The sequence below is a fragment of the Cygnus atratus genome, chromosome 24 (assembly GCF_013377495.2).
Source record: "Cygnus atratus isolate AKBS03 ecotype Queensland, Australia chromosome 24, CAtr_DNAZoo_HiC_assembly, whole genome shotgun sequence".
Taxonomy (NCBI): Eukaryota; Metazoa; Chordata; class Aves; order Anseriformes; family Anatidae; genus Cygnus; species Cygnus atratus.
In genome coordinates, this window is record NC_066385.1 from 5,618,317 (window position 1) to 5,641,982 (window position 23,666).

Below are 23,666 nucleotides of genomic sequence, written 5' to 3' on the forward strand. Positions count from 1 at the left end.
GACCCAAGCTCCGGTGCCGTTAGCTGCTGCTTTGGGGTGCCCTGTGTAAGGGGAAATCAGTGCCGCTTCTCTCCCGGGCGGTTTTGGTTTTACACAATGTCTGATTTATTTTTTTTTTTCCCTCGAGCGCTGTAGGAATCGAACAGGAGGCAGTTCCTTTGCTCACCGTTTCGAGTCCCTTTCCAGCTGGCAAGCAGCCCCCGGAGCCCTCTGTTTGCTCTTTCTCAGGGTCATGCTGCAAATGTTTCTCCCGCTTTCACCTTGGCTTTCTGGCTCTGGGTGAGACACATGACACTCCACCAAACAATGCTTACCCTCGATAAATCACTGTACCACGCCGCGCAGCTTCTGACCGCCCTTCTGCAGGGCTTCTGCTCTAGGTGGCAATTCCTGGTTCTCGAAGGATTTTTTTTTTTTGTCTTGCTTAAAAAAGCAAAATAGCTTTGTGTAATCACGAATAAATAGCAGCTGTTATGCCCAGTGCTCTCGGTGCGATTTTACTCATCCCATTCTCACAGCACCTACTCACCACATGTAAATGAGGGCCACAACCCCGCAGCCATGCGTAAACAGAGGAATTAGATGATTTGCCACAACACTTACATAATAACATAATAGTATGTCGTGGAATGGCAGCTCAGCCTCGTGAATCCTCTTCCTGTTTGACTGCTCCTCTTTTCAAATTAATTACCCTGCGAGTTTTCAGCTACGCTGTGACCGTGAATCAATAGCACTTGTGGCTTGCTGGATGTCCGTAATATATCACAGCCTTCCACTGCCATTTGTTTGGAATCGGTAAGAATGTTTGTTCGTCCTGGACGGTTTGTAAGTTCCTTTGAGCTGTGACGATCCAGAGCTGAGCAGGCACCTAATGATTAATAAGTAGTCGGGGAGTGCTCGTGGCTCAGATGACTGCGTTTCACAAGCAGCAGGGCTTGAATTGTTGTCCGTAGTTGCTGGTGCCCTTTAGCCTTCAGAGTTATCATGTGTGCTTTGTGTTTTGCTCATCTGATGCTCCTCTGGATCTTTCGTGCCAAAATAAAATGAAGAAGTTGAATCCTCTTGAAATTAGCTACGGAAACAAGGCGGGTATAAAGAAGAGCTGTTCACACGCCGCTGCCCAGCACTCACCCCACTGTCCCTCCAAGTTATTGTTGAGTTCCATAGGGTGGAGGCCTAAAAGGCTGAGAAAAGACTGAGTTCCCAGGTTTCCAGTGAAAATAAGAAGCAGCGGAGTGATCTAACATAGTGTCCATAAAAGGTAAAAAGCTATATTTTGAGCTCCGTTATCTTGCAGAATCCATGTGTGATAAAGATGGAGGTTTTAGGAAAACGTGAGCAGCAGAGTTCATCTAATCGGGATAATATTTTTACCGTTCAGGCTGACCTACGTGAATCTCTGAAAAGGAGCTGGCCCACCCATGTACTTAAGGCTGTAATCTGCTTTTTGCTTTCTAGGAACCTACAAGCCGCCATCGGAGCCTATTATGACTTTGAGAGCCCAAATATCAATGTACCCTCCATGTCCTTTGTTGAAGATGTCACCATCGGGGAAGGGGAGTCCATCCCTCCTGACACCCAGTTTACAAAAACATGGAGGATACAGAACACAGGTAAGTCCCTCGGACTGCAGCAAAGCCCGGGTCACGGCTATCAGGTGATAAGGTGACACGGTGGCAGATCTAATGGAGGAGCTGCAGCTTAAGGCACGAGGTTCATGCGCACCTCACTCGGACCAGAGCCACCTCGTTGCTGGAGGAGGTGGCTCTCTGCCGACCTGTGCGTATCCCTTCTTACATCAGCACAAACGCTTTGTGGCTAGGTGTGCAGCTCGGTCAGTGCCCCAGTCCTGTTCTTCCTGCCACCACGTAAACAAAAGCTCTAGGAAACTGCTGTAGGAAGAGGCATGTAAATAGAAAATGAAATGTGTGTTTTCATTTTGTTTTCTTGGTGGCAGTAGTTAAATCTGAGAGGAGATTAAGAATACTTAGCCAGTCTTTGTTTATGATCACTTAAACAAATGGAACGTGTTTTTAAGTTGGTGAAGAGCTCCCTTTAAGTCTCAAAGCTTTTTAGCTCATGACCAGCCTGTGTATATTGCCACTACACTGCATTGCCCCCTTTTTTCTGATTGTCACTGTCACTTGGTTGGGCTCTTGGTAGAAATGTGTTCTCTGTGGAGGCAGAGATCTAACCTGCGAAGAGGTAGCTGTGCAAGGGGAACGTGGCAGGTACCTCTTACTTTTTAGTACCCTTTTGACTGAATTGCGTTTTCGTTCGTTAGGAGGATGCAAGGCTGGCGATACCGCATTCCAGAATGAGATAAGTCAAAGCAGGGACCAAAATCCAGGAAGTGAGACCAGGCAGAATACATTCCCAGTGCTTGATCTGTTGGGATGTAGTCAGAGAAATGAGATCCAAGGATGCAAAGGGGAATACCTTGTCTTTGACTGTTGCAATGACAGGATGTTGCATTAATGTTTAACCTGTGTGCCTGAATTTAATTGACCTGCTTGTACTTCTGTGAAGAAGCATGATAGCACAAGGAGGTACAATGCCATGAATCATCATGAGTAACGTACAGCTGTGTTAGTGCTTTTACTGGTAAATAGCTGCAGTGCTTGAGTGCTGTACACGTTTGTGTTGAATATCGAAGTACAACAAAGACTAAAACACTAGTAAAAATCTAAGTATTTCATCAGGATACCAGAGGTAAGGACACTAACATATAAACACTATATTCTAGAGAAAGGCCTTAATTATTTCAATTTACTTTTTCTGCCTCTGTTTGACTCAGCATTGACTTTCCATTGCACTGTAGCTTGCTTAAACTCCTGTAACGTTCAGAATTGGCAATTTTTTATAACTGTCTCAAATCTTAGATGTAGTAGGTTTGACGGATCTGGTTTCTCCACTATTAGTATCTTAATTTGCGTGTGTTATGACTACACCCCCTATCTGGCTCCTTTCAGATTCCTTCCTCTCTTGTTCCTCTGATGCACTCTTTCCTGCATGTAAATCCAGCCCTAATTTAACATCCTCGTTTAGGCAGTGCTTCATTGTTCTTGTTACATTTGACCTTCTGAAATCCGTGGGCCTGCTAAGATGAGGAAGGGTAGTTACAGTTAATCTTGACTCCTGAGTTCCTGGCAAGGCCAAAATTTGTTTTGGCTTCTGTGTGGTTTAAAGCCTGACTTCTTAAAAAGTACATCTGTGCTCTAACGCTGGTGCTGGAGGCCAAATCTTGTTAAAATCATGCTGTTGAGGCATGTTTTAGTTAAATGCACCTTCACGTACTGTGTTATGACTGAAGTTTAAGCAGAACCACAGCATTTTAAAACTATTTTAAGGTTTAATTAAGATATAATATCAAAGGACTATAGTGTTTCCAGATAATATCTGCTTGTTTGGTAGATAACTGAAGTAAAGCCAAGGTTTTTAAGAACTCTGCAGGAACCCTTGATTAAATGAATGCGGTCCTAGAACAAGAAATACCTGAGGCATGTGTCACGGAGGCGCTTGGTGGCTGACGTGTGACAAGCAGGGCTCTGGGAGATTGTCGGTTTTAAGCAGTAAAGCCAGGTTCAGCCAGGTTTTTGTGTGTTATTAAAAACTAATACCCTGCTCTGATACCTTCCAGGACGGTGCTTGGCCGAAAGACCAGTTTGTGTAGTGAAAGCAGTGCTGAAAGAGCAGCAGGATTTAAGACTTATTTCCTCTTCCCACTCTACCCCCAGCTGCTGCTGGCTCTGCAGGACAGTTACTACAATTTATCATCTCCTGCGAGACGAGTGTACCGAAATAGAATGACATAATCATCATTTCATTTTATGGGGCTTATCAGTTGCAGCATTCTAGGCACCTTGCAAGACTAAAGCCATTAAACCCAATAAAAATCACATCAATTATTTAAACTAAACCCTGTTGCTGGGCTGCCAACCTTTTCAGATGAGGCTTCATACCCAGCTCCCCCACACCAGTCTGAGGTCAGCTCATCACTCGGCTCCTCTTTCAAAGACCTCCCGATCTCAGCAGCGTTTCCAACTGGAGCAAAACGTCCGGTGTTCTTTGCTCGTGTTGTGATTTCCCTGCTAGATGGAGAGGTCCACGAACGAGGACTTGACTAGAAAACTAATCCCTGCCATGTCTTCACCGAGGTATCCGCAGGGATCAAATTAGCAGGCGAGCTGCTGCAGAGGATGCTCCTCAAGGTGGCCTGAGGTCAGATCAGCAGCCACTGTTCTCGCCTCGAGTGCTTCCAAGCCTCTTGGTGCATCAGGCTTCCCTTGGCTGTTCCCTGCAGCCTCGGCCAAGCAGAAGTCCTTGGCTCAGGCCTGCCACATTACTGGAGGAGAAGCAAAAGCAAATTCTAGGCTGATTTTTTTTTTTTTGTGAGTCTTGGAAGCACGTTACTTTTTGTCTGCCCCAGAACTTGTTATCTTTGGCGGAGACGGCTGTGTTTGCATGCAGTGACTGTTTTCTGTATCTCTGCAGATTGCCAGGTCGCACTGTCAGGCCCAGTATCTGCAGTCTAAACATTGATCTCCACAGAGAAATCGTGTCCACAGTCCTCTCCTGCATTGCGCAAGGCTGAGAGAAGGGTTGGTGCAGGAAGGGGAATAAATCCGTTTAGAAAGCAGTACCAGCTCTTCAGTTGTAATTCGAAGTTTTTGTTCCTCTTGAGACTAACAGACTGAGAAGGGAATTCTTATCTGAAAGAAAAGGTTTGCAGCACTTTGGGTTAATAATGTGTATTTTGATGTTGCAAGGCTCAGGAGCTGCGTGTAGGGAGGCAGAAATGAGGAGAAGTAAAACTAGGTCTGACCTCTTTGGCTATGGCATTTGGAAAATACATGTGAATTTCAGTTTTGTTTATTTTTTTTGCCTTTTCAGCTGTTACACAGACTCTGAGGATCGCGCTGTGTGAAGAGCTAGAGATTATTTCAAAAGAAATACGATTTTTTCCTGCTGGTCACAAAGTGGACCAGTTATGCCTTGTCTGAAAACTGTGTTCTGTATCAGTTGCTGACAATGCTGCGTATATCTCGGTATTCCTTTGACTGTTCAACAATTGCACAACTGTTTTGATAAGTGTGTTTTATCCAGCCTCATACAAACATGCACGACTTTTCCTGGAGCACCGTCACTAATTCTTTCTTCTGCTTGATCCCAGGGACGGAGGCCTGGCCCCCAGGAGTTTGTCTGAAGTATGTTGGGGGAGACCAGTTTGGCCACGTAAACATGGTGATGGTCAGGTCCCTGGAGCCCCAGGAGATTGCAGACGTCAGTGTTCAGATGTGCAGCCCCAGCACAGCAGGAATGTATCAGGGACAGTGGCGAATGTGCACTGCCACAGGACTCTATTACGGAGGTGAGCGATCCCTTTTCTGGCACTTCAAGCTCTTCTTTATGGTATTCCCATTGTAAATGGATGCTCCTGGCCCCTTGTTGGACACCCTCCTGATAACCAAATCATGTATCCCTAAATTTATTTGTGTGATTTATTGTAATGGCTCTTGACATGAAACCACACTGTACAAAGATGTAAGCACCAGACAGCTGCGGACTGATAACCCTTGGTTTCCATTTTGTAAATGTTGTACTCCAAATCTGGGGGCCGGTGCTCCTCGCTGCAGGTAGACCTTCTGCAAGCTTTGACTAAATGCAGGAGGGTAGAGGTCTGCTGGCTCTGAGGCTAAATATAGAAAACAGAGAAAAACATCGAGTGAGCTGCTTTGTTGTCTTGGTCAGCACAGAACTGTTTTCTAAACACTGGAACAAATTGCAGATTACAGAAAGCTCTTAAAAACAAAGGGACTTGCACAGTTCTCCTTGAAACTCTTACCCTGTTGGGATTTGTTCCAAGTTTTCCAGTGCTTAAAATCATGAACTACATAAAAACCTAAGTGGTGAAAACCCCATCTGACACTTACTGAAGGCCCAGGTTTCAATAGTTAAACTTGGTGCATCTGCTGTGAACCACTTTTCTGTATTTAAAAATCACTTTGGGATATTTCGCATGGTGCCTCAGGCTGAGCCACCAACATCTCCATTCATTTGGAGTCATTTAGTGATTTTTTGCCAGCTGTAGTTTATACTGAGAACATCTTTGTGCCTGTTTTGGCAGTTGGGCGTATCCCAAGTCCACGGGTTTGAGTGAGATGTGTTAGCACTCGGAGTCAAAAATAACTCTTTGCTCTGTTTTTTTGGCAGAATTGTCAGCGAGTGTAAGACTCTTCTGTGTTGAAAGTGGATGTAACTTGTCCCTGAAACGTGTGCATAAATTAGGTTGAAAGGCCTGTCCAACTTGCATTGCCTGCTGCGGGCCTGTGCGGTTATTAATCCAAGGTTTTCTACACGCTGACAAAGAAGCAGGCTAAGGTCTTACTAAACTTGCTCAAGTTACACCTTTTGAAGGAAAACTACCTGCAAATTGAAATTGGCAACTGAGCTTTGAATCAAAGATGCCCTTCCCCGTGGTAGGTTGAATCCCTGGTGCTTTTTATCTCCCACAGCTCAGGTCCCGCTGTGGGGGTGCCTGGCGTTGGCACGCAGCTCTGGCACGGTGCTGGGGTCCTTAAACAGCCGTGGTTTTGTAAGGTAGAATCCCACTGCCGTTAATTGGGTCACAAAATGCAAGCTAATGAGCGACATTCAACCTGGTGAGGGGCTGGAAGGAGAGCTCCAGCGAACGAAGGCTGCTCATGAAGCAGTGGTGGTGTAAAGCTGCACAACGAGGGTAGCTGCTGCCTCCTTCCCCCAGCCAGCACAAAAGAGCCCCTTGTAGGTTAACGCTGCAGAAGAACTGGAACGTGAATCCCATGTGACGTGAGGTGCTCTTATTAGATCTGCTGAGATGAGATAAGGAATTGCTGGTGTTCTTTTCAATTTTCCCTCTCTGTGCAGCAAAACAAAACTGGAGCGCATTTAACGGAGGGGCGGGGGAAAAAAAAGCAGTAGGACTGAATTTGGATACATACCAAGCCATGTATTTGTGTAAATATGCCATGGTGTTTGCATGAAGTGTAAATGAAATGGTAAGTGGAAAAACAATCTTATCTATGTACAAAAGACATTATGTAAGAACTGTGAACACACACATACATATTTTAGCCACTTGTTTGCAAATTTGTGTAATAGTCTACCAGTCTTTGCATCTTGTCTACATACTGTGGATGTCTTGGAACTGAAATACAGATATTTTAGTGTGAATTGTCATAAACCTAATCACCTTCCAAGTAAGTTTTTGTTTTTTTCAGAGCCAAACCTTTTAATGCTAACCAAAAAACATTACCTTTGTCAACAGAGCAGAAGACTGGGAGTGATGTTGCCTGGCTCTCATTTCAGGCTTGTTGCGTAGCCTTGGTTAAAGTCATTTCAGGTTTTCTTTTTCAGTGCATCCTATTGGGCATCTGAAGTATGGAGTTTCAAGTCATCGTGTCAGCTTGGTTTTTTTATATGTTCTTACCTGGTTCCTCTAAGTTCAGTAGGAGTAAAACTAATTTCCTTGAAGGGTTGGACTTCATTAGTTTCTAGCCAGTACTTCTGATGCTTTATAAAAATGTGTTATAAACAATCAGTCTTTTTTTTTGCTATTGTAAAGAAATGAATTCATACTTTCTCCCCCCCCCCCAATAAACTCCATCTAGTGATGACCCAAGTGTCTTTCATTTTCCACAGATGTCATCTGGGTGATCCTCAGCGTGGAAGTTGGAGGACTTCTAGGAGTAACACAGCAGCTGTCATCCTTTGAAACAGAGTTCAACACGCAACCGCATCGCAAGGTAGAAGGAAACTTTAACCCGTTCGCCTCTCCGCAGAAGAACAGGCAACCAGATGAAAACAACCTAAAAGACCCTGGGGGTTCCGAGCTAGGCACAATCAGCAAAAACACGTGGGGGCCTGCTCCTGACCAAATCGAACAAGATCAGAATGGACTGTCACAAAACTCTGTAAATCTCTCCCCCAGCAGTCACTCGAACAACTTGTCGGTAGTGACATACAGTAAGGTAGGTGCCCTGGGAGAACAGGAGAATGGGTAGGTGATGAGACTGTGGTGTATGTAATAGTTCTTCGTTACAAACTGCAAAGCCCTTCCCTTCTGCTTCTGCCAGACCTGCTAAGGAAGGTTTTGAATTTGACTGTCTGACTCTGCCAACTCCTCATGTTATATTAAAATACTTTTGCCTCTGATAGACTCTACCAGATCCACCTTTTTTTTTGTTTTTGTTTTTGCTTCAAGTCCTTCTTAAAGTTTATATAATCTTGTCTGGGTGCTGTAACTATTCGTGGCTGGGGCCTACTCCAGCTGCGTGTGCAGATAAGTCAAAATATCTCTCAAGATGTGCTCCTGAGTTTTTACAGAATTAAAAAGAAATGACCACACCCCCATACCTAAGATTAACCAGATAACTTTTTTTTTAACTGGTGTGGAGTGACTACAGAGCTCAACATTTTGATCCCAGAAGCTGTCTGTCAGGAATGGTCAGTCAGAGGACTATTCCTGTCCGTGTCCTTGTCTTGTTTATAATTGTAGGTGACTTTTAAATTATCTTTACTTTAAATCTCTCTCAAAAGCTTGCTTGGTGGATGCTATAAGAGTCTGAGTGATATTTTGACTGTTTTATTTGCTTGTGTGTGACAAATGAATAGCAGGATTATTTACAATTCAGAATCCACCTGTTAATGCAGCCAGTATGTGTAGGTGTGTATTGTCGTATGTCAAACTAGTTTGATTTTTAAAATCCTTTAAAAATGCTTTACTGTACTTTAAGCAGGCTGTGTAGGACAATAACACTTGGTTGCTGAATGACTTAATAAAGCCCTAATATTAGTTCACCTACAGCACTTTAGTTCCTAACTGGATGAACTGCCTGTCCTCTACCAGTGGATCATATTTTAGTGGCCTACTTTGCACCAGGGCTATGCTTTTTTTTTTTTTTTTTTTTTTTACTGCTGGCATGCGTGGGAATAACTGTTTGACAGACTACCAATCACCCGTTTTGTGTTTTGCACCCAAAGATAAATTTTTATAAGCTGTATTGGTTCCTGCTTCAAGATTCTTGCTCATTAAACATGAAATGGATGGCTTAAGCAATGAATAAAGAATAAAGCCTTTCACCTATCAGTTCAAATGCAGTCTGGGTTAACAGTGACCGAAAGTCACTAGCGTTTGATGGTTTCTTGGTGGATAGCAGTGCCTGCTTTCATTGTGGTGTTTGCTGGAGAGACAGACCATCCTCTGACTTGGCAGAGGCCACCCATGTGCTGACACATCTCTGCATAAATTCCATCTCAGGTGCTTGGGGGGGTTGTACGTATCCCAGCGAAGGCTGGGAACAGCTCTGTTCATGCATCAGTCAGTGAAGAGTACAAACCAGCTGCTAAGGATAGCTCTGAGTTGATGGAATTTCCTAAGCCTTTCATAGCTTAACACTAGGCTTTAATTTAGGTGAGAAAACTCATTTCCACTTTCGGTGGTCAGCTTTAGGCTTGGGTTAGCTGTATTTTTTTCCCCTTTGCCCTCTTTCTCCGAGTGCAGGCTTAGCAGTTGCTTCATCGTTTGTTTGCACTTGCAGGTGGACAGAAGTGGCACTGCTCAGAGCTGCGCTTCTGAGAAAGTTCCTGCACGCAAATTCTCGATGTGGGGTTTTGGCAGCAAAGTGGCCTTCGTTTTTTCACTAGGTCTCCCCTGTGGAAAATTCCTCGCCCTCCCTACCGAAACGAGAGTGGTGTGGGCAACAAGAGGCCCGGTGTATCAGCAGGCTCTCCTGGCTGAGTAGCAGATTTTGGCTTTTTTAAGGGGGAGCATAGACGTAAGAAACGTGTACCTACTGGAGATGCAGAGGGCATAGCCTGTGCCAGCTGTTCTGCGGAGAAGAAAAGCCAAAAAGGAGACTGAAACACTGCCAGAGATATTCTTGATAAATTTAAGAAACCTGGTCTGGCTAGTAACCCAAAGTTTGTGAGCGTTACTCTTACGAGTCGTTATCACCTAACCTTGGAGGTAGGGCAGGTGGCCTTCTTTCTCTTTTTTATTCCTTTCAGTATTTTCAGAATGTTCATGGGGGGGGGGAGTTGAGGTAGCTTTGAGATAAAAGCAGAAGTTTTGCTCCTTGCTTTTTTTTTTTTTAGGAAGGGTAATTTTTGGAGGCAGGATGGGCTGCGTAGAAAGTTCGTAGATCTGTTGAGGTTTTTATTTCTAAGGTGCTGTTTCTGTCTGATGTAACACCAGTTAGCTGTTGCTTTGAGAGCCGTTATGAGGTAGGTGTGAGGATCGGAGACCTCCTCCAGCCGTGCCCTTTCCATTCAGGGCAGGAAGCATTCTGGCACAGACTTGGTGCTCGCATTGGTACCATCCCCGTGGTGCGGTGCTGTTTCTGCAGTTGAACAATGTTTGTAGGTTTGGCATCCTAGATACTTGGTCTCATCTGAAACTGTCAGGTGAACAAGCTTTGTCTTCCCTAGTTTAGGCCTAGGGCCTTGCATCCCTTCTTCCTGCAAGCTGGAAATCCTTCTGGAAAATAGGTTTTCCTAAAAAATAGGTAATGTGTAAGTGGGATCCCCAGCTGGGGCTCAGATTAAATGGAAAAGGGCTTGATGGGGGTGGTGTCAGAAGTATTAAACTGCGTGGTCAGCAGGTGGTGGTCAGGTACCTGCTGGTAGTCGTACCCCTGCTTCAGCCTCCCATCTCCTCCTCCTCCCTGGGGACTGGACCTGTGCTCTGCTGCTTGTGGGGGGGAAAGAAAGCTACTACATTTTGTCGTCTTCTGATTGAATATTGATGTGAAAGGCTTTATTTCAAGTTCTAGGAGCAGACAGAGTATTGGGAGTCGGTAGCATAGATAGCTGGATATAGGATACCTGGATTTTACTGATCTTGGGCAGAACATCTGATATTGTCTGTTTTCATGCACCCAGTTAGTGGGCTGAACCCCTAGTCGTATTTAACACACCACTTGGTGAGATGCAGCAGAGGGGATGGGTAAGGTTTAGTTTAGGCCTGTCCTGCCTTTAGAAGGAAGATAAGCCCCTAAATATTTCTCAGATCGTTGCTGAGGCTTCCACTCTGCCGAGAGATTGTGAAGGACCCCAGCCACACGGTTGCATGAGACCATGAAATCTCTGAGATAAAACTAGCTGTTCCTGGCGTCTGCAGCTGTAAAACATGCTAAAAGCCTCAAAGTTGCCAGACCTTGTCTGTGTTAGTTCTCTCTCTGGTGCAATTGAGGAGGTGTAACTTGTCCTCTACAATCCCCCGGTGGAGCCAGGATCTCGGTGATGCTGATGTGCCATCTGCTGCCGGATGAGACGAGCATATCGATGTTTCACACGTGGAAATGGCCAGAGTGCTTTGCAGAGCACGTGGTACGGATGCTGTGCTCGGTGAAACAAACTTCCTAGAGAAAAAAGACACCGAATCCCCTATAAGCAGATAAGATGAAACCTGTGACACACTTGAAACTGAGCGTGATCTTTATTCCTGCTGTAGTGTATGCCTTCCCTGAGTCCACCCTGCCTCACCCTAGGAAATAAACTGCTGGAAGGCTGTAGATCGGGGTCTGTGTTCAGGGCATTGCTCAAAGCATGTTGTATATCTATTCCCTGGGGAATTTTTACATGTGCTTAAGTGCAGGATGGGATGCTTATCTCAGGATGGGGATGAGCTTGTGTTAGAGTCCAGATATACCCATGCATGGGTATTTTATTCTCCTCTTTGGCAATCACTTTCTGTATTCTCAAGAGAGATGAGGCTAATATAGCCTCCTCCTATTTACTCACTCCTGTCTCATAGCAACACTGTCGAGGTCACTGCTGCTCTCTTGTGACAGTCTTTTACATTAAAAGCACAAGATGTGGTCTTAGAGTGCCTAGGGATTGGAGTTAAATTTCTTAACGAAGGGAAGAAATGTACAGTTTAAATGTCTAAAAAGCTCTGAGGTGGATAGCCATATACTGACATTCACATCGTACTTGTCACATATATGAAAGTAGATATCCAAATCTCTAGCTGAATTTAGCTGCCTGCCCGTGTGAATCGAGGTATTGCTGCTTGCTGTGTAATGCAGAAAACTGCATGGGGAAAGTTCTGACCTGCAAGGATTCACCCGTACAAAGCAATTTGCAGTCATTGCCATAGCAAAAGATGTTCTACAACTTGCCTGATGATAACCCAGTCTGCTCATTGCTCACGATACTCTTAAAAGCCTGTATAATAGAAGCATTTTGGAATTTGGGGTCAAACTCTTACCACCTTTTTTTCCCCTGCTGTATTTATGCTCCCCATCTTTGTTCTGTGTGCAGCTGAACTCTGATCCCTGCTATTTGACAGCTACCTGTATGTAGGGGAAACCAAACCTCCCTCTGTCCTTACAGCCTGTAACTGGCCTCCCCTCTCTGAGTTTAAAAATTGCTGCTGCTGCTCCTGGAAGCTTCTCCCAGACCAGGATACTCCAACTTGCCTCTTTCTGGAGCACCTCTCTAGACTTCAGACAGAATTTTCTCTGTGGGAAACTATTTGGGTACCAAACCATATTTGTGGGGAAGGGATTTGCCCCAGAGATGCACGCCTCCCTGTAGAAGAGAAGCTCCTTCTCTTCCGGTGTCTGGGCTTCACACCGGGCCGGTTACCCCAGGGTTAAATTTGTTCAGAGCAAGTGGGAGAACATCGGGCTCCAAACTACTGCAGCAAGCCTTGGACAGCCAGACTGCTGCAGCGTCTGCAGGCTGAACTGACAGTGCAGGAGCTGGTTTGCTTTTCTGGTGAAAGGCTAGCGTTTGGATGCTGCATGCTAGCTCATCCGTGAAAACCAACAGTCCCCGTGCCTTCGGACTGTGGGAAATGTGATATAATGTGATTTTTAGCTTGACTTTGCTCCGTTGCAGGCCAGCAGTTTCCCTGTTTTTCTCTTTGCGGACTAAAAGCTTGCCGTTAAGTCACAAAAGCCAAGGTGCTGCATGGTGACTTACATCCCTGAGCCCTCTGCGCTCCATCGGCTCCGTGCATCTCCACCAGCTCTGAGAGGGGTCTGAACTGCTGCACCATGTTTGCACAGCATGCATGGAATTACAGGGAAAAAAAGCGCTAAATACTTTGTTCTTCTGCTTGTGTTGAGTTTTCTGAAGTTAGCCAAGCGTGGGTTGGAGGAGCAGTGACCAGGAGCAGCCCGGGGGGCCGTGTAGTGCTGGCCGATGCTGTCGGTGTTCGTTGGGAGGCTCCTGTACTGCTCTGCAGCTGGGCACCAAACTCCTGTCTCTCCTCGAGTGTACCTCTTCTTGATCTTGACTCGGTCCCAAAGGTGAAATAAAGATAGATGTTTGAAAGCCTGTGTTGTGATGGTTTATGAAAGATCCCCTTAAGCTTGGTTTCGTTTTTTTGTTACCTAAAAATGCTCTGCTACTCCACAACTGTGTTTAGAAAGGGGATGGCGTGCTCCTGTTCCCTCAAATCACATCCAGGTGTTGTGGATGTGAACGTGGAGGCTTTGCTGTGCTTGGTTGGTCCCCTGGCACAGTGCCGTCATTTAAAGACCTCAGCATTTACAAAGGCCTTTAACTTTCCAAAACCTCCCAATTCCCTCGTGGACACTGACATCAACTGATTATTTATAACAAAAATTAGCATGTACAGGCTTCTCTTGAAAAAATCACGGCCCTCTGTTCTCCTGCATTTGTCTGAATAGCCAGCATGCTTTCCGTAGCCAGTTAGCAATTACTTGTGTGGAAGATGCTGGAAGAACTGAAAGTCATTTTGCAAAGCTGCAGCTGAGCTTTTCATAAAAGCGGTGATCTCATTTTCAGAATGGAAGCGAATTCACCAAAATAGTGTGAGTAGTTCTTCAGCTGGAATAACTTGGGTAAAACTGCACTTGTATGCAGAATTATTTTTGCATTTCATGATGTAAAATCTTGCGTACAAGGGATAATTATTCTCGAAAGCATCCTATAATGGAGGTTGGTGTTTGCATTGTAACAGTAACTGAAGTCCTTAGGTATCAAGACACTATTATAACTGTGTTGAATAAATGTAATAAGAACCAAATGCTCAGTGAAGAGCTTGCATCTTACCGAAGAAGAGGAAAAAGTATTAAAGTATGCTTATTTGGGGGGGAGGGAGGGGTGATAAGAGTTTCTTGCTGAGGGAGGGATGGATAAAAAGGAAGGATAAAAACCACCTGAATAAAATGACTTAGCACCATGTGTTAGGAACTGAACTGAAATCTATTTCTTCCTACCCCAGTCCCGATGATTTAACAAACGACACAAAAGCAAAGCTTAGTGAACAGCCTCTAGAATGCAGAAGTTTCATTTCACAAGAATTTCTATTTTTCCCCTGGAAATATCCAGAACTTGAAGTGATATGCTTCCTGCAGCGATGCTAGTTTAAAACAAATTCTTTTCTTCCATGCAGGGGCTCTGTTAGGTGTGATGTGAAACTGAGCCCACGCTCTTGGTCGTAAAGAAGCAAGTTTTGTAAGTTCTCGTATGCACTGATAAATCTCAGGGGTAAATGACATGCAGTGAAGAGCTCCTTGTATGCGGAGTTATGTTATGGTAATCCCAAGACCAAGGATTTTTTTTTCTTTTTGGTGAGATGCATTGCACGAAGCTAACTTCGGGCAGATGGTGAGCATCTTGAAATTGCTGGAGCAGGGCGAGGAGCTCCCGCGGAGGTGTCAGCCTGTCCAGGGCAGTGCAGCAAGTGGCACAGAGCTGCGTGTACTCGGTAACGTGACTCTAAAGCTGAGCTAAATTCTGACGTTAATTAACATGTTATTAGCATAATTGCGTAGCTTTAAATTAGGCGCTGCAGAAAACAGCACCTGAAGATCCAGAGGGTTCCCTGAGAACAACCAGGCCAGCAGCCGCTTCGCAGGGGCTGGCTGCACACACACAAGGACTGATGACCTGTTCTCGTGTCTGACCTAAGTGCAGGGCTCTGGGCTGTGCTCTGATTAACTGTGTTAATTCCTTTGTTGGGAGGTGCTGCAGGTGTCTTGGCTTATGGCAAGCACAACTGAGACAAAAAAAAAAAAAAAAAAAAGGTTTTGCTGCGGAGCAGGGAGCCCCCAGCAGAGGGAGCAGGCAGCTGGGAGCACTCAGTGCATGGAGCACCCCTGGGAGGTTTGGGAGAGCTTTGCCGGTCAGATCTGCAAACAAAGCCTCTGTGCAGCTGATTAAAGGGTGAAGCAAATTCTGGCGAATGTCTGTGCAGGTGACTGGCCCCAAATTCTGATTTTTGTCTGTAGAGCAATACTGGGTACAGCAGCTTAGCCCCTTTGAGGTGAGACTGCTTAGGATCTTGTGCCTAACGCAACTTTCCTTCTGTATCCTTTATTATTTTGTGTGTGCATGTGCACCCGTGACTCTTTATGGTACTTTAATGCACAGTTTCCCTTCTGCTCTTCCCCTTCACCCTGTTTCAGTGACAGTATTTTTAATTAACCCATTATTAGCGTAATTGTGTAGCTCTAAATGAGATGCTACAGAAAGCAGGACCTGAACAGTACCTGAAGATCCAGAAGGCTTTCCTGAGAGGTTTCCCAGAGGTTTCCTTCTGCTCTTCCCCTTCCCTCAGTTTCGTGACGGTATTTTTTTTTCCAAGTGTTGGATATCTCAGTCTCAGGCTTCTGATGGGAACTGCTGCTTTCTGCATGGAACTGTTGGGGAATCCGTTGGGTGTTATCTCCAGAAGAGCTCAACTTCCCAAACTGGGAGTGCAGCACCTTCCTAGGGCTGAAGCGTGCTTGGTTTTCCGTCACCTGCACACATTTCTGGCTACAAACAGTAATTTCCCAGCTCCCAATCTTTTTTTCTATGCTCTGCACGCAGTTCACAAGATGTCCTGTTTAATTGTTTGCTATTCCTCCTCTCTTGGTTGAATTCTGGGAGCTGTCGGGAGATGCTCCATTTTGCTATTGCCTTCTATTTTGCCATCCAATATATCCTAAAGAATTAACTTCTCACTAGCTGCAGCAAAATCATCAGCTCCTTGTAGCATTTCCTTTGTATCACAGATGCACAGCGGAGCTCTTGAAACTGGGCTTTTGCAATTCAGCGTGAGCTGGTGCAGTTGGTACTTGACGTGAGTTGTGTTAGACTCGTTTCATGGCTCGTGCAGCGAGGTTGTTGTGGATTTGCAGTAGGACATGCAGGAAATGAGGGTGGGTTTGTTCGTTGTTTGTTTTTTTTTTTTTTTTTTTTTTTTTGAGATTTTTCCTGCTAAAGGTGAAATGGTGAAAACTTGAAGCCAGAGCTTGCTCTGTCCCTTAATGACAGACAAGGGCTTTGTGCTAGCTGTGCTTTTGGCTAACTCATCAGCATGCTCAGAAGAAGGTGGGCTGCACACAATGAGACTCTGGCAATGAAATACAGCGAGCTCCTCTCCCTCGTCCCGCTTCTGACCTGAGTATGTCCTTGGGTGTTACGGGAGGATTTTGTGTGGCTTGGATCTCCGTCATTGTGACAACTGAGCATCTCTGTGGCTTGGGAGATCCCTTACCTGCCTGTCGGTCACCTTGTTCTGCTTCGTGATGAAACACCGGCCAGTTGGTTTGAAGAATAGAATAACGTTATCCTGAGAGAGCAAATACATCGCTGGGAATGTGGACTTAAAATCCTCCTTTTTCTTGAATAGCCTCTACTGCCTATTAGGGCCTCTTACTTAGCTGCTTGCTGTAATCTTTAGAATACGCCTGTGAAAGTGTAGTCGCTGGCTTTGCAGGTGTTGTGGCGTCTACAAGCAATTCTTGCTCTGGGGTAGAAAATATCCCGAGTTTCTTGGTCCAGTAGCACCTGAGAAACGTTTTGCCTGGTTTTAACCTGGCATCAGTAACTTCTGAAGGAGGTAAGTGGGCAGCACCTGGCATCTCCTCCGGGGGGACAGCTCCAAGCACCGAACCCTGCGTTTTGTGAGCGTTTTCTAAGGCTGGGCAACCAAGGTGGCTTTGGTGGGCAAGGGGTTGTGTCGGGTTCAGCAGCGTGGGATGGGCTGGTCGTTATTTGTAGGCATACGCTGATCGCTTTTCTTTCGTGCCAATTGAAATTGATTATGTCTCCAACTTTCTTTCAGGGTTTCCACGGTCCTTATCCCTTCGGACAGTCTTAAAACACAAACACACAAAACGGGTATCGGCAAGAGGAGAATTTAAAGAACTGACTTTTGGGGGAAGGGAGGGGGATCCACGTGGCAGACAGACACAGCGTGGACCCCCCTTCTCTGCCTCCATGTTCTGGATAAAGAAGAAAATAAGACAAAAGCCCAGTAACTTAAGACTAGCTGTTTCCAGAGGAAAAATCTAAGTATGCATGTGTGAATGCTGAATTTCAGGAGTGGTGTTTAATGCTATGAGAAAGAATATACCAACGCCATGGATTTTTTTTTTTAGAAGTCATTCTCACAATTAGGTAGCTTAAAAAGAAGATTTAAAAATGAAAATGAAAAAAGCCATCTTTAAAAAAATATTTTGCCTACAGAGCGGTTGTAGTTTGAGCAAATGTTTAATTTCTGTTTGTTTCCTGTTCATATTTTTTTTTAAATAAGGGACAGCGTGCATTTTTATGGAACTGTCATGTTTTGCTTGTTACCGAATGGGAATTTGCTTAGCATCTTCTGGGTTTTGTGCGGTGACTTGTTTTTGTTGGATGTGTTTTAATGACAGGTTGGGTCTGCACCCAGCTCTGCATTTTTAATATCACCTTCTGTTTATAGTTACCAACTTTTTAATCTTAATTCTTCTTTTTTTTCCCCCCCCTTTTGGTTTGGGTGTTGCTATTAGTTGTCCTGCATGTCACTAGAAACCCTGCTGGAGACCAGGTCTCAGCATCACAATTAGGGAGCGACTCTGGGACTGGGTTAGGATAGCGTGGAGGGCTCGTTCCCCTTCCCTTTGTACACGAAGTACACATAAATACACATCCGTGTTAATAAGAAACAGATTTATTAAAGTTCCAGAGCTATGTGGTTAGCATTTAAGAATACCTTTTTGTTAATTCTGATGTACAGTAGCTGTGCCTAGAGCGACCAAGCAAGTATATCGGTCTCGTGCCAAGAAGAAACTTTTCCTGTAGCTGTAATTCACGTGCTGGTAGTTGCAAAGCTTTGCAAGTCCTGTCCTTAGAGTTTTGAATCTCCCGTCTCTCTCTCACACACGTTTAAGTTTGAATCCATTTCTCTGTGATAAAGTGTTAGCTTTGAGGCTCATTCTTTGCATTTCTGAATGTAGAGGAAGAGTTAGCATCAGCAGCTGGACTCCACTCTGTCGCCTTGTGTTGTTGCCTGTATCATCCTGGCTTGTAGCTTTGTTGAGGCTCTCACCTTCTAACCGGGCTCTCCAGGGCTTGTTTCTAGAGGAGGGATTGTTCCTCCAAAGATGCGGGGCGCTCTGCTGCTCCTCCGGTGCATTTTCCTGCAGTTAGTGGTTGGAAAGCCCGCAGTGAGGGGAGGGAGACGGCCTCGTGGGTTCCGAAAGCTCCGTGTCACCTTCGCATCCTCCCGAAGGGGGTGAGCTGAGGGGGCACTGACTCGTGCAGAAGCTTGAACGAACCGCCAAAGATACGATGATATGCAAAGACCCCGCTACCTTCTTCCAGATCTCTCTGGTGCAGCCTCCTCTCTCCTCTTCGGAGCAGAGCGCAGGCGTGCTGCGTGGCTTCGGGCTGGTCGCTCTCTCCTGGTTGTGTTTTCTTGGTTGGCTTTCGGGGGAGGCTTCGTTTTCCTTGCAGCTAGCAATTGGTGCCTACAGGTGGATCCTGTGGAGGGCTTGGGAGGAAACTAGGATGCTGTAGCCCCACGCTGACTGCTTGCTGTTAATTGTATGGAAATGGCTGACAGGTTTGTCTGTATTTGGGGTTTGGATATTAAGGGTCGCTGTTACCTGAAGCCTCCCTTTGAGAATCCGCTTGCTGGGAGAAACGAGTATAATGTGAGAAACCACCTGTATGCAAGAGGCACTGCGGGGTTTGGATCGCCAGCCCCGTGCACGTGTGGTTTGGTGAAGACCTGGGTTTATTTCAGGTTGTTTGAGGTACGGATCCGGACGGAGCTGCTCAGGAATGCAGCCGCGGAGGGTGGCGCTGCGCTGCGTAGTGCCACCGCAGTCTGGTTCTTGTCCTGCAACATCCTTCTGCCCAGGTTCAGTCGTGTCGTAGCATCCAGCCCAGGGAGTGGTTTGCATTGCTGCAGTGGTGCTGGGCAGGTGGATATCTGGGAGCAGGTGGAGCTCACCAACAGCGTGGCACGCTCCAAAGACGTGGATGCATGCCTGACCAGTGCATCTCCTGCAATGCTGCCGCTTCTGAAAGTGTCTAAAACACCAGGGACTGCAGTTTGTCCCGTGGTCGAGGTGATTCCTTATCTTTATGAGCTCCTTTTGTCAGCTGGGTGGGTGGGGAAGTAAGACCTGAGCCTGCACGCTACAGCTGGCACTGCGACCTCTGCCTCGTGTCGGCTGGGAGCCCTTTGAGCCCTCAGCTACCCCTGCTCTAGCTTTCTGCTCCCAGGCACGAATTCTTCCCCTGCATAGAGTGGCTGCCACACCTGTGCTGCTCCTGCTGAGGCTGTTTTCCTTTCCTTGAAACAAGCTCGCATGCACCCCACGTAGTCCCGTGCTTTCCCGCTCAGGAGGCACACTTGTTCTGCGCAGATCCGAATCCACTCACGAGCGATTTTGGTCCATGGTGGCCTCGTGACAAGGGTCACCGACTCCAGGGTGTGAAGAGAGGCAGAGCCCGATCTGAGATGCTGCTGAAATCTGCATCCTCTCGCTGCTCACCCCACAGCCGTTCCCCAGGTAGCCGAGCTAAGTACTCTCATCGTGGGGTGACCTCTCCAAAATGACCGTGCAGGGCTCCGGAGGTGCTGGAGGTTGGGTTCTGACCCTTGCTGTGACAGTGGGACAGCCTTTAGGTTGGTGATTGCTCTACCTCGCTGGGTTTTTCCTCTAGTAAAAGCTTTCACTGGGGCCGAAGGCGGTTTTCTCTCCTCTCTTGGAGCGTAGTGGTGCTGCAGGCCCTCACATTGCTCTTGCTGTCAGGTTTCCAGCTTTAAACGAGGTGGGTTTGAAATATTCAGCAAAACTCCTTCCGGGTGACTTCAGGGCACTGTGATTGTATGGGTTTCTGTAGGATTGAGGCATTCAAACTCACAGAGACTTAGCGTCAGGTACATGAAATAAATAGTATGAATTTTCAGGAGAGCTGAATACCAAGAGTTTGAGCGTGTGGCAGCTGAGGTGAGCCGAGCCAGGTGAGTTACACGTGCACACCTCAGGCCTGGTAGGGATAGGAGGAAACGGTGACTGAGTTGAGACTGGTGAACCAGTACAGAGGCAGCATCACCCCAGTGAGGTCGCTGTTCCTGACCGGGGGGAGACGGGGCCGGCACCCACTGGTAGGTGAGGGCGCGGGGAAGGAGGTGCAGCTGGCTCTGGCCTGACTGACACCCACCTGCCCTGAGGAGGGGGACAGAGCTTCCTTCCCCGCCTGCTCCTCCAGAAAGAAAAAACGATGCCCTGTGTCTGCTCTCCAAACGGGTCCGTGTGTCGAGCACGAGCCACCTCGGACGTGGAGCTGTCACCCCCCGAGCAGGGGCAGTGCAGGCAGCCCAGGGAAGCCAGAGCGCGGTCAGAGCTCCGCGGGAGAGGCCCCAAACCGGTTAAAAAAAAAAAAAAAAAAGGCACACGGAGGGGAGGAATCCGCTGCCTGCATCTCAGGGGTGTCGTACTCACAGTCCTCGAGGGCTGGAGGATGCAGCTGCCCCTCTGAAGGGCAGAGCTTGCATGGGTTTGAGCAGCCGGAGCCCGCAGGGTTAGGAAATGCACGCTGTCCCGTCTCTGGGTTTCTCTTGTGTTTAATTAATTTTATTTTTTTTTCCTTGTGTGAGTGAGTGGGTGGTTCTGCAGCCTGTCTATTCTCTCTGGGGGGAGTGCATGTGTAGCCCAGGATGGTGTGTTGCCTCATGGAGTCTGGGAGAAGTCCTATGATAGCACATTGGGGGTAAAAAAATAAAAAATAAAAAGTTTTTTTCCGTAATGTATAAATGAATATTTGTATGATTAAATTAACACAGAAAAAAATGTTCTGTAGCTGTTGAGAGTTTTATTGAAGCTGAAAAAAGAATCTGAATCTGACATCTTGTAGTTAAATGTACTTCTTCTGTCCCCAGGATGTTTCCAGGCACAGAGGCCATAAGCTCACTTCCCTCCCTGCCTTTACCCCAACTCAGCTTACAAAGAAGAAATTCAGCGTGTGCTGAGTTTATCAAACAAACCTCCCAGCCCAGGTAGATACGTGATGAGAGGCTGAGGCCCGTATGGATTTTTTTGTGAAAGATGTTGGGGAAGAGCCTGTGCAGGAGGGAGGGGGTCCCATGGCTGCGCCCACCCCAGGAGGAGAAGAGCGCCTGGGGGCAAAGCTGGGCATTAGGAACCTTGAAGGCCTTGTGGATACGAGTACGAGCTTAGAACCAGGCCAGCCATTTCCCAAAGCAGTCACATTCCACCTCAGGACCACATTTCAGCTCAGGGCTGGGGCTGAGCCCCAAGGTGTGCCCCCAGAGCCCCCCTCGTGTGGCTGCGGCCTGGCTCATGGCTGCGGCCTGGCTCTTTGCTGAGGTGCGGCGATGCCCCATGGAAGAGGCGGTGGTTCGGCCTGCTCACCGCTGTCACCAGCGGATGTCCCTCATTCCACGGGCAGGGAACCTCGCACATCGTGTCTGCTGCCTGCACCCCTCCTCGCCTGGGGGACACGGCGCCGAGCAGAGTTGAGCCCAGGCTGCTGGAGCCGCCGGCGCCTTCCCCATGGATCCGGGATCGAAATGGGACGGAGGGGAGGTGGCACCGAGGGGTGCAGCGTGAGGAGGAGCAGAAATTTGGGTTTAGCCATCTTCACGTGGTCACCAGCACAAAGCTGGGTCCCTGCGTGCTGCTTGTGTGGTTTTGGGGCGTCCTGGTGCATGCCCAGACCGCGGCGCAGGGATCGCGGTGTGTCAGGCTGCAAACAGGGGCTGTTGTTTGGGGACCCTGGGGTAATCAGCAGAGGAATTCTGAATGAACTTAGCCTATTTTTTTATTATTATTATTATTTTAATTTATTATTATCACTAGGGGAATATCAAGTAGTGCCCTGTATTAGGATGGGGACGTGTGAAGGTGCTTGGGAGCCACTTGCGTGGCCACGTCGGGCTGATGACATTTCCCAAGCAAGCCCTTATTGCTCCAGGCACCCAGCCGAAACATTTGCCTATATAAACTATATTCTGGAGCAGCTTAGCTGAAGCTGATCTCTTGCTTATGTGTAACTTTGTTATTAATCCTCGCAAGAAACCTCAATGTGTGCGCGCGCTGGGTTTGCCTTTTACCATTTGAATAAGTGCCTGGAGCTTTCATGAGCTGTTTCAGCTTGACTGAAAACCTTACAGGGAACAGACATCCTGCTGCCTGTGCCCACGGGTGTTTGTTTTGTGCCTTGAAAAGAACGCACCCCTTGAGCTCTCGGTGCTCACGGGTGTCTGAGACCGATCCGTGTTTGGACAGGTTAAGTCGCCCCCCTCCTTCCCCCTCCAACTTTTCATTTACTGCTTATTTGCTTGAAGGAATCTGTTTGCCTTTAGGGCTGCAACCTGTCAGAAGTTCACCAGAGCAGGACAATACGATCACACCTTCCTTCTAACGCTATCTCCTGAGCAGGCGAGCGACTGGAGCGATTGCTAGACTGGAGGTCATCTTACCACCGCGGCTCCTGCACGGTTCGCGGCGCGAGGCGAGCTGGCACGGCAGGGCGCCAGCTCAAACAGCTGCTGCAGTCACCTGTGAGCCGTCGGGCTTTGCGCTTTCTCCGTCTTCTTTTTTTTTTTTTTTTTGAGGTGGACCAGATCATTGTCCATTAAAAGTTAATAATAAAAAAAAAAAGCTGTTCTTAATCAGCTGGTTTTTTTGGCTTGGTGGAGCGGTGGCTGTTGTTGGACGTTCGCTGCTGTATGGACAGGGGGGAGAGGGGCACCCAGGGACTGAGCTGCATCATCCCCTGGCCTCTGCGCTCCCCTGGGAGCTGCTGCTCTCCTCGACTGACCAAGGACCAAAGCACAGCTCCAAGCAGCCTGTGCCGAAACCTCCGCAGCACCGTGGTGCAGGCACCGGGTCCGGGGCTCCAGCGAGCACTGCACCATTCTGGAGCAGCTGTAAGTGCAGCAGAGGACGAAAGGCCAGGCCCTAGGGATATTTTTTTCCCTGCCAGTGTGGGGTAGGAGCGTGCACGTTTGCACTTAAGTCTACGGGAACAGCTTTTAGTGCAGCTTTTCTTTGGAAGCTTTCTGTGACCCGTAATCTGTCGTGAGCGTGCTCAGCCAGTGCATTAGTCGGAAATAGCCAGTTAAACGATTTAAAGAAATCTAATCTTAAAGGTCTCCTACCCCATTCATAAAACAGCCAGCTAAAAGCATGCGCTGGAAACTGAGAGCAGAAGCAGATGGTAGGCGCAGGTAAGGACCAGCATTGTTTGCTCCATCAAATATTATGGGATCGGGGCTGGCTTAAAGGCTGTCACTCAGAGCATTCCCCTATTTTGTTTACATCTTTGCCTGCAGTAGTAAAACCTTCACAATACCAGTAAGGGCTTAAATGGGGAAAAAATGAGGCCTGTTTTCACCTGTTTACAAATGGAGCAACCAG

At 47.0% G+C, this 23,666-nt stretch overlaps 1 protein-coding gene across 1 annotated transcript in view; it reads left to right on the top strand.

Moving 5' to 3' along the window:
• Positions 1–17,137, top strand: part of ILRUN (inflammation and lipid regulator with UBA-like and NBR1-like domains) — a 29,740-nt gene extending 12,603 nt beyond the window's left edge. The window contains exons 2-5 of the mRNA XM_035569138.2: positions 1,459–1,613; positions 5,174–5,371; positions 7,681–8,009; positions 17,072–17,137. Coding sequence (XP_035425031.1) covers positions 1,459–1,613; positions 5,174–5,371; positions 7,681–8,009; positions 17,072–17,107 — 718 coding nt within the window. The 3' untranslated portion in view covers positions 17,108–17,137. The remainder of the gene's footprint in view (positions 1–1,458; positions 1,614–5,173; positions 5,372–7,680; positions 8,010–17,071) is intronic.
• The last annotated feature ends 6,529 nt before the right edge of the window (positions 17,138–23,666 follow it).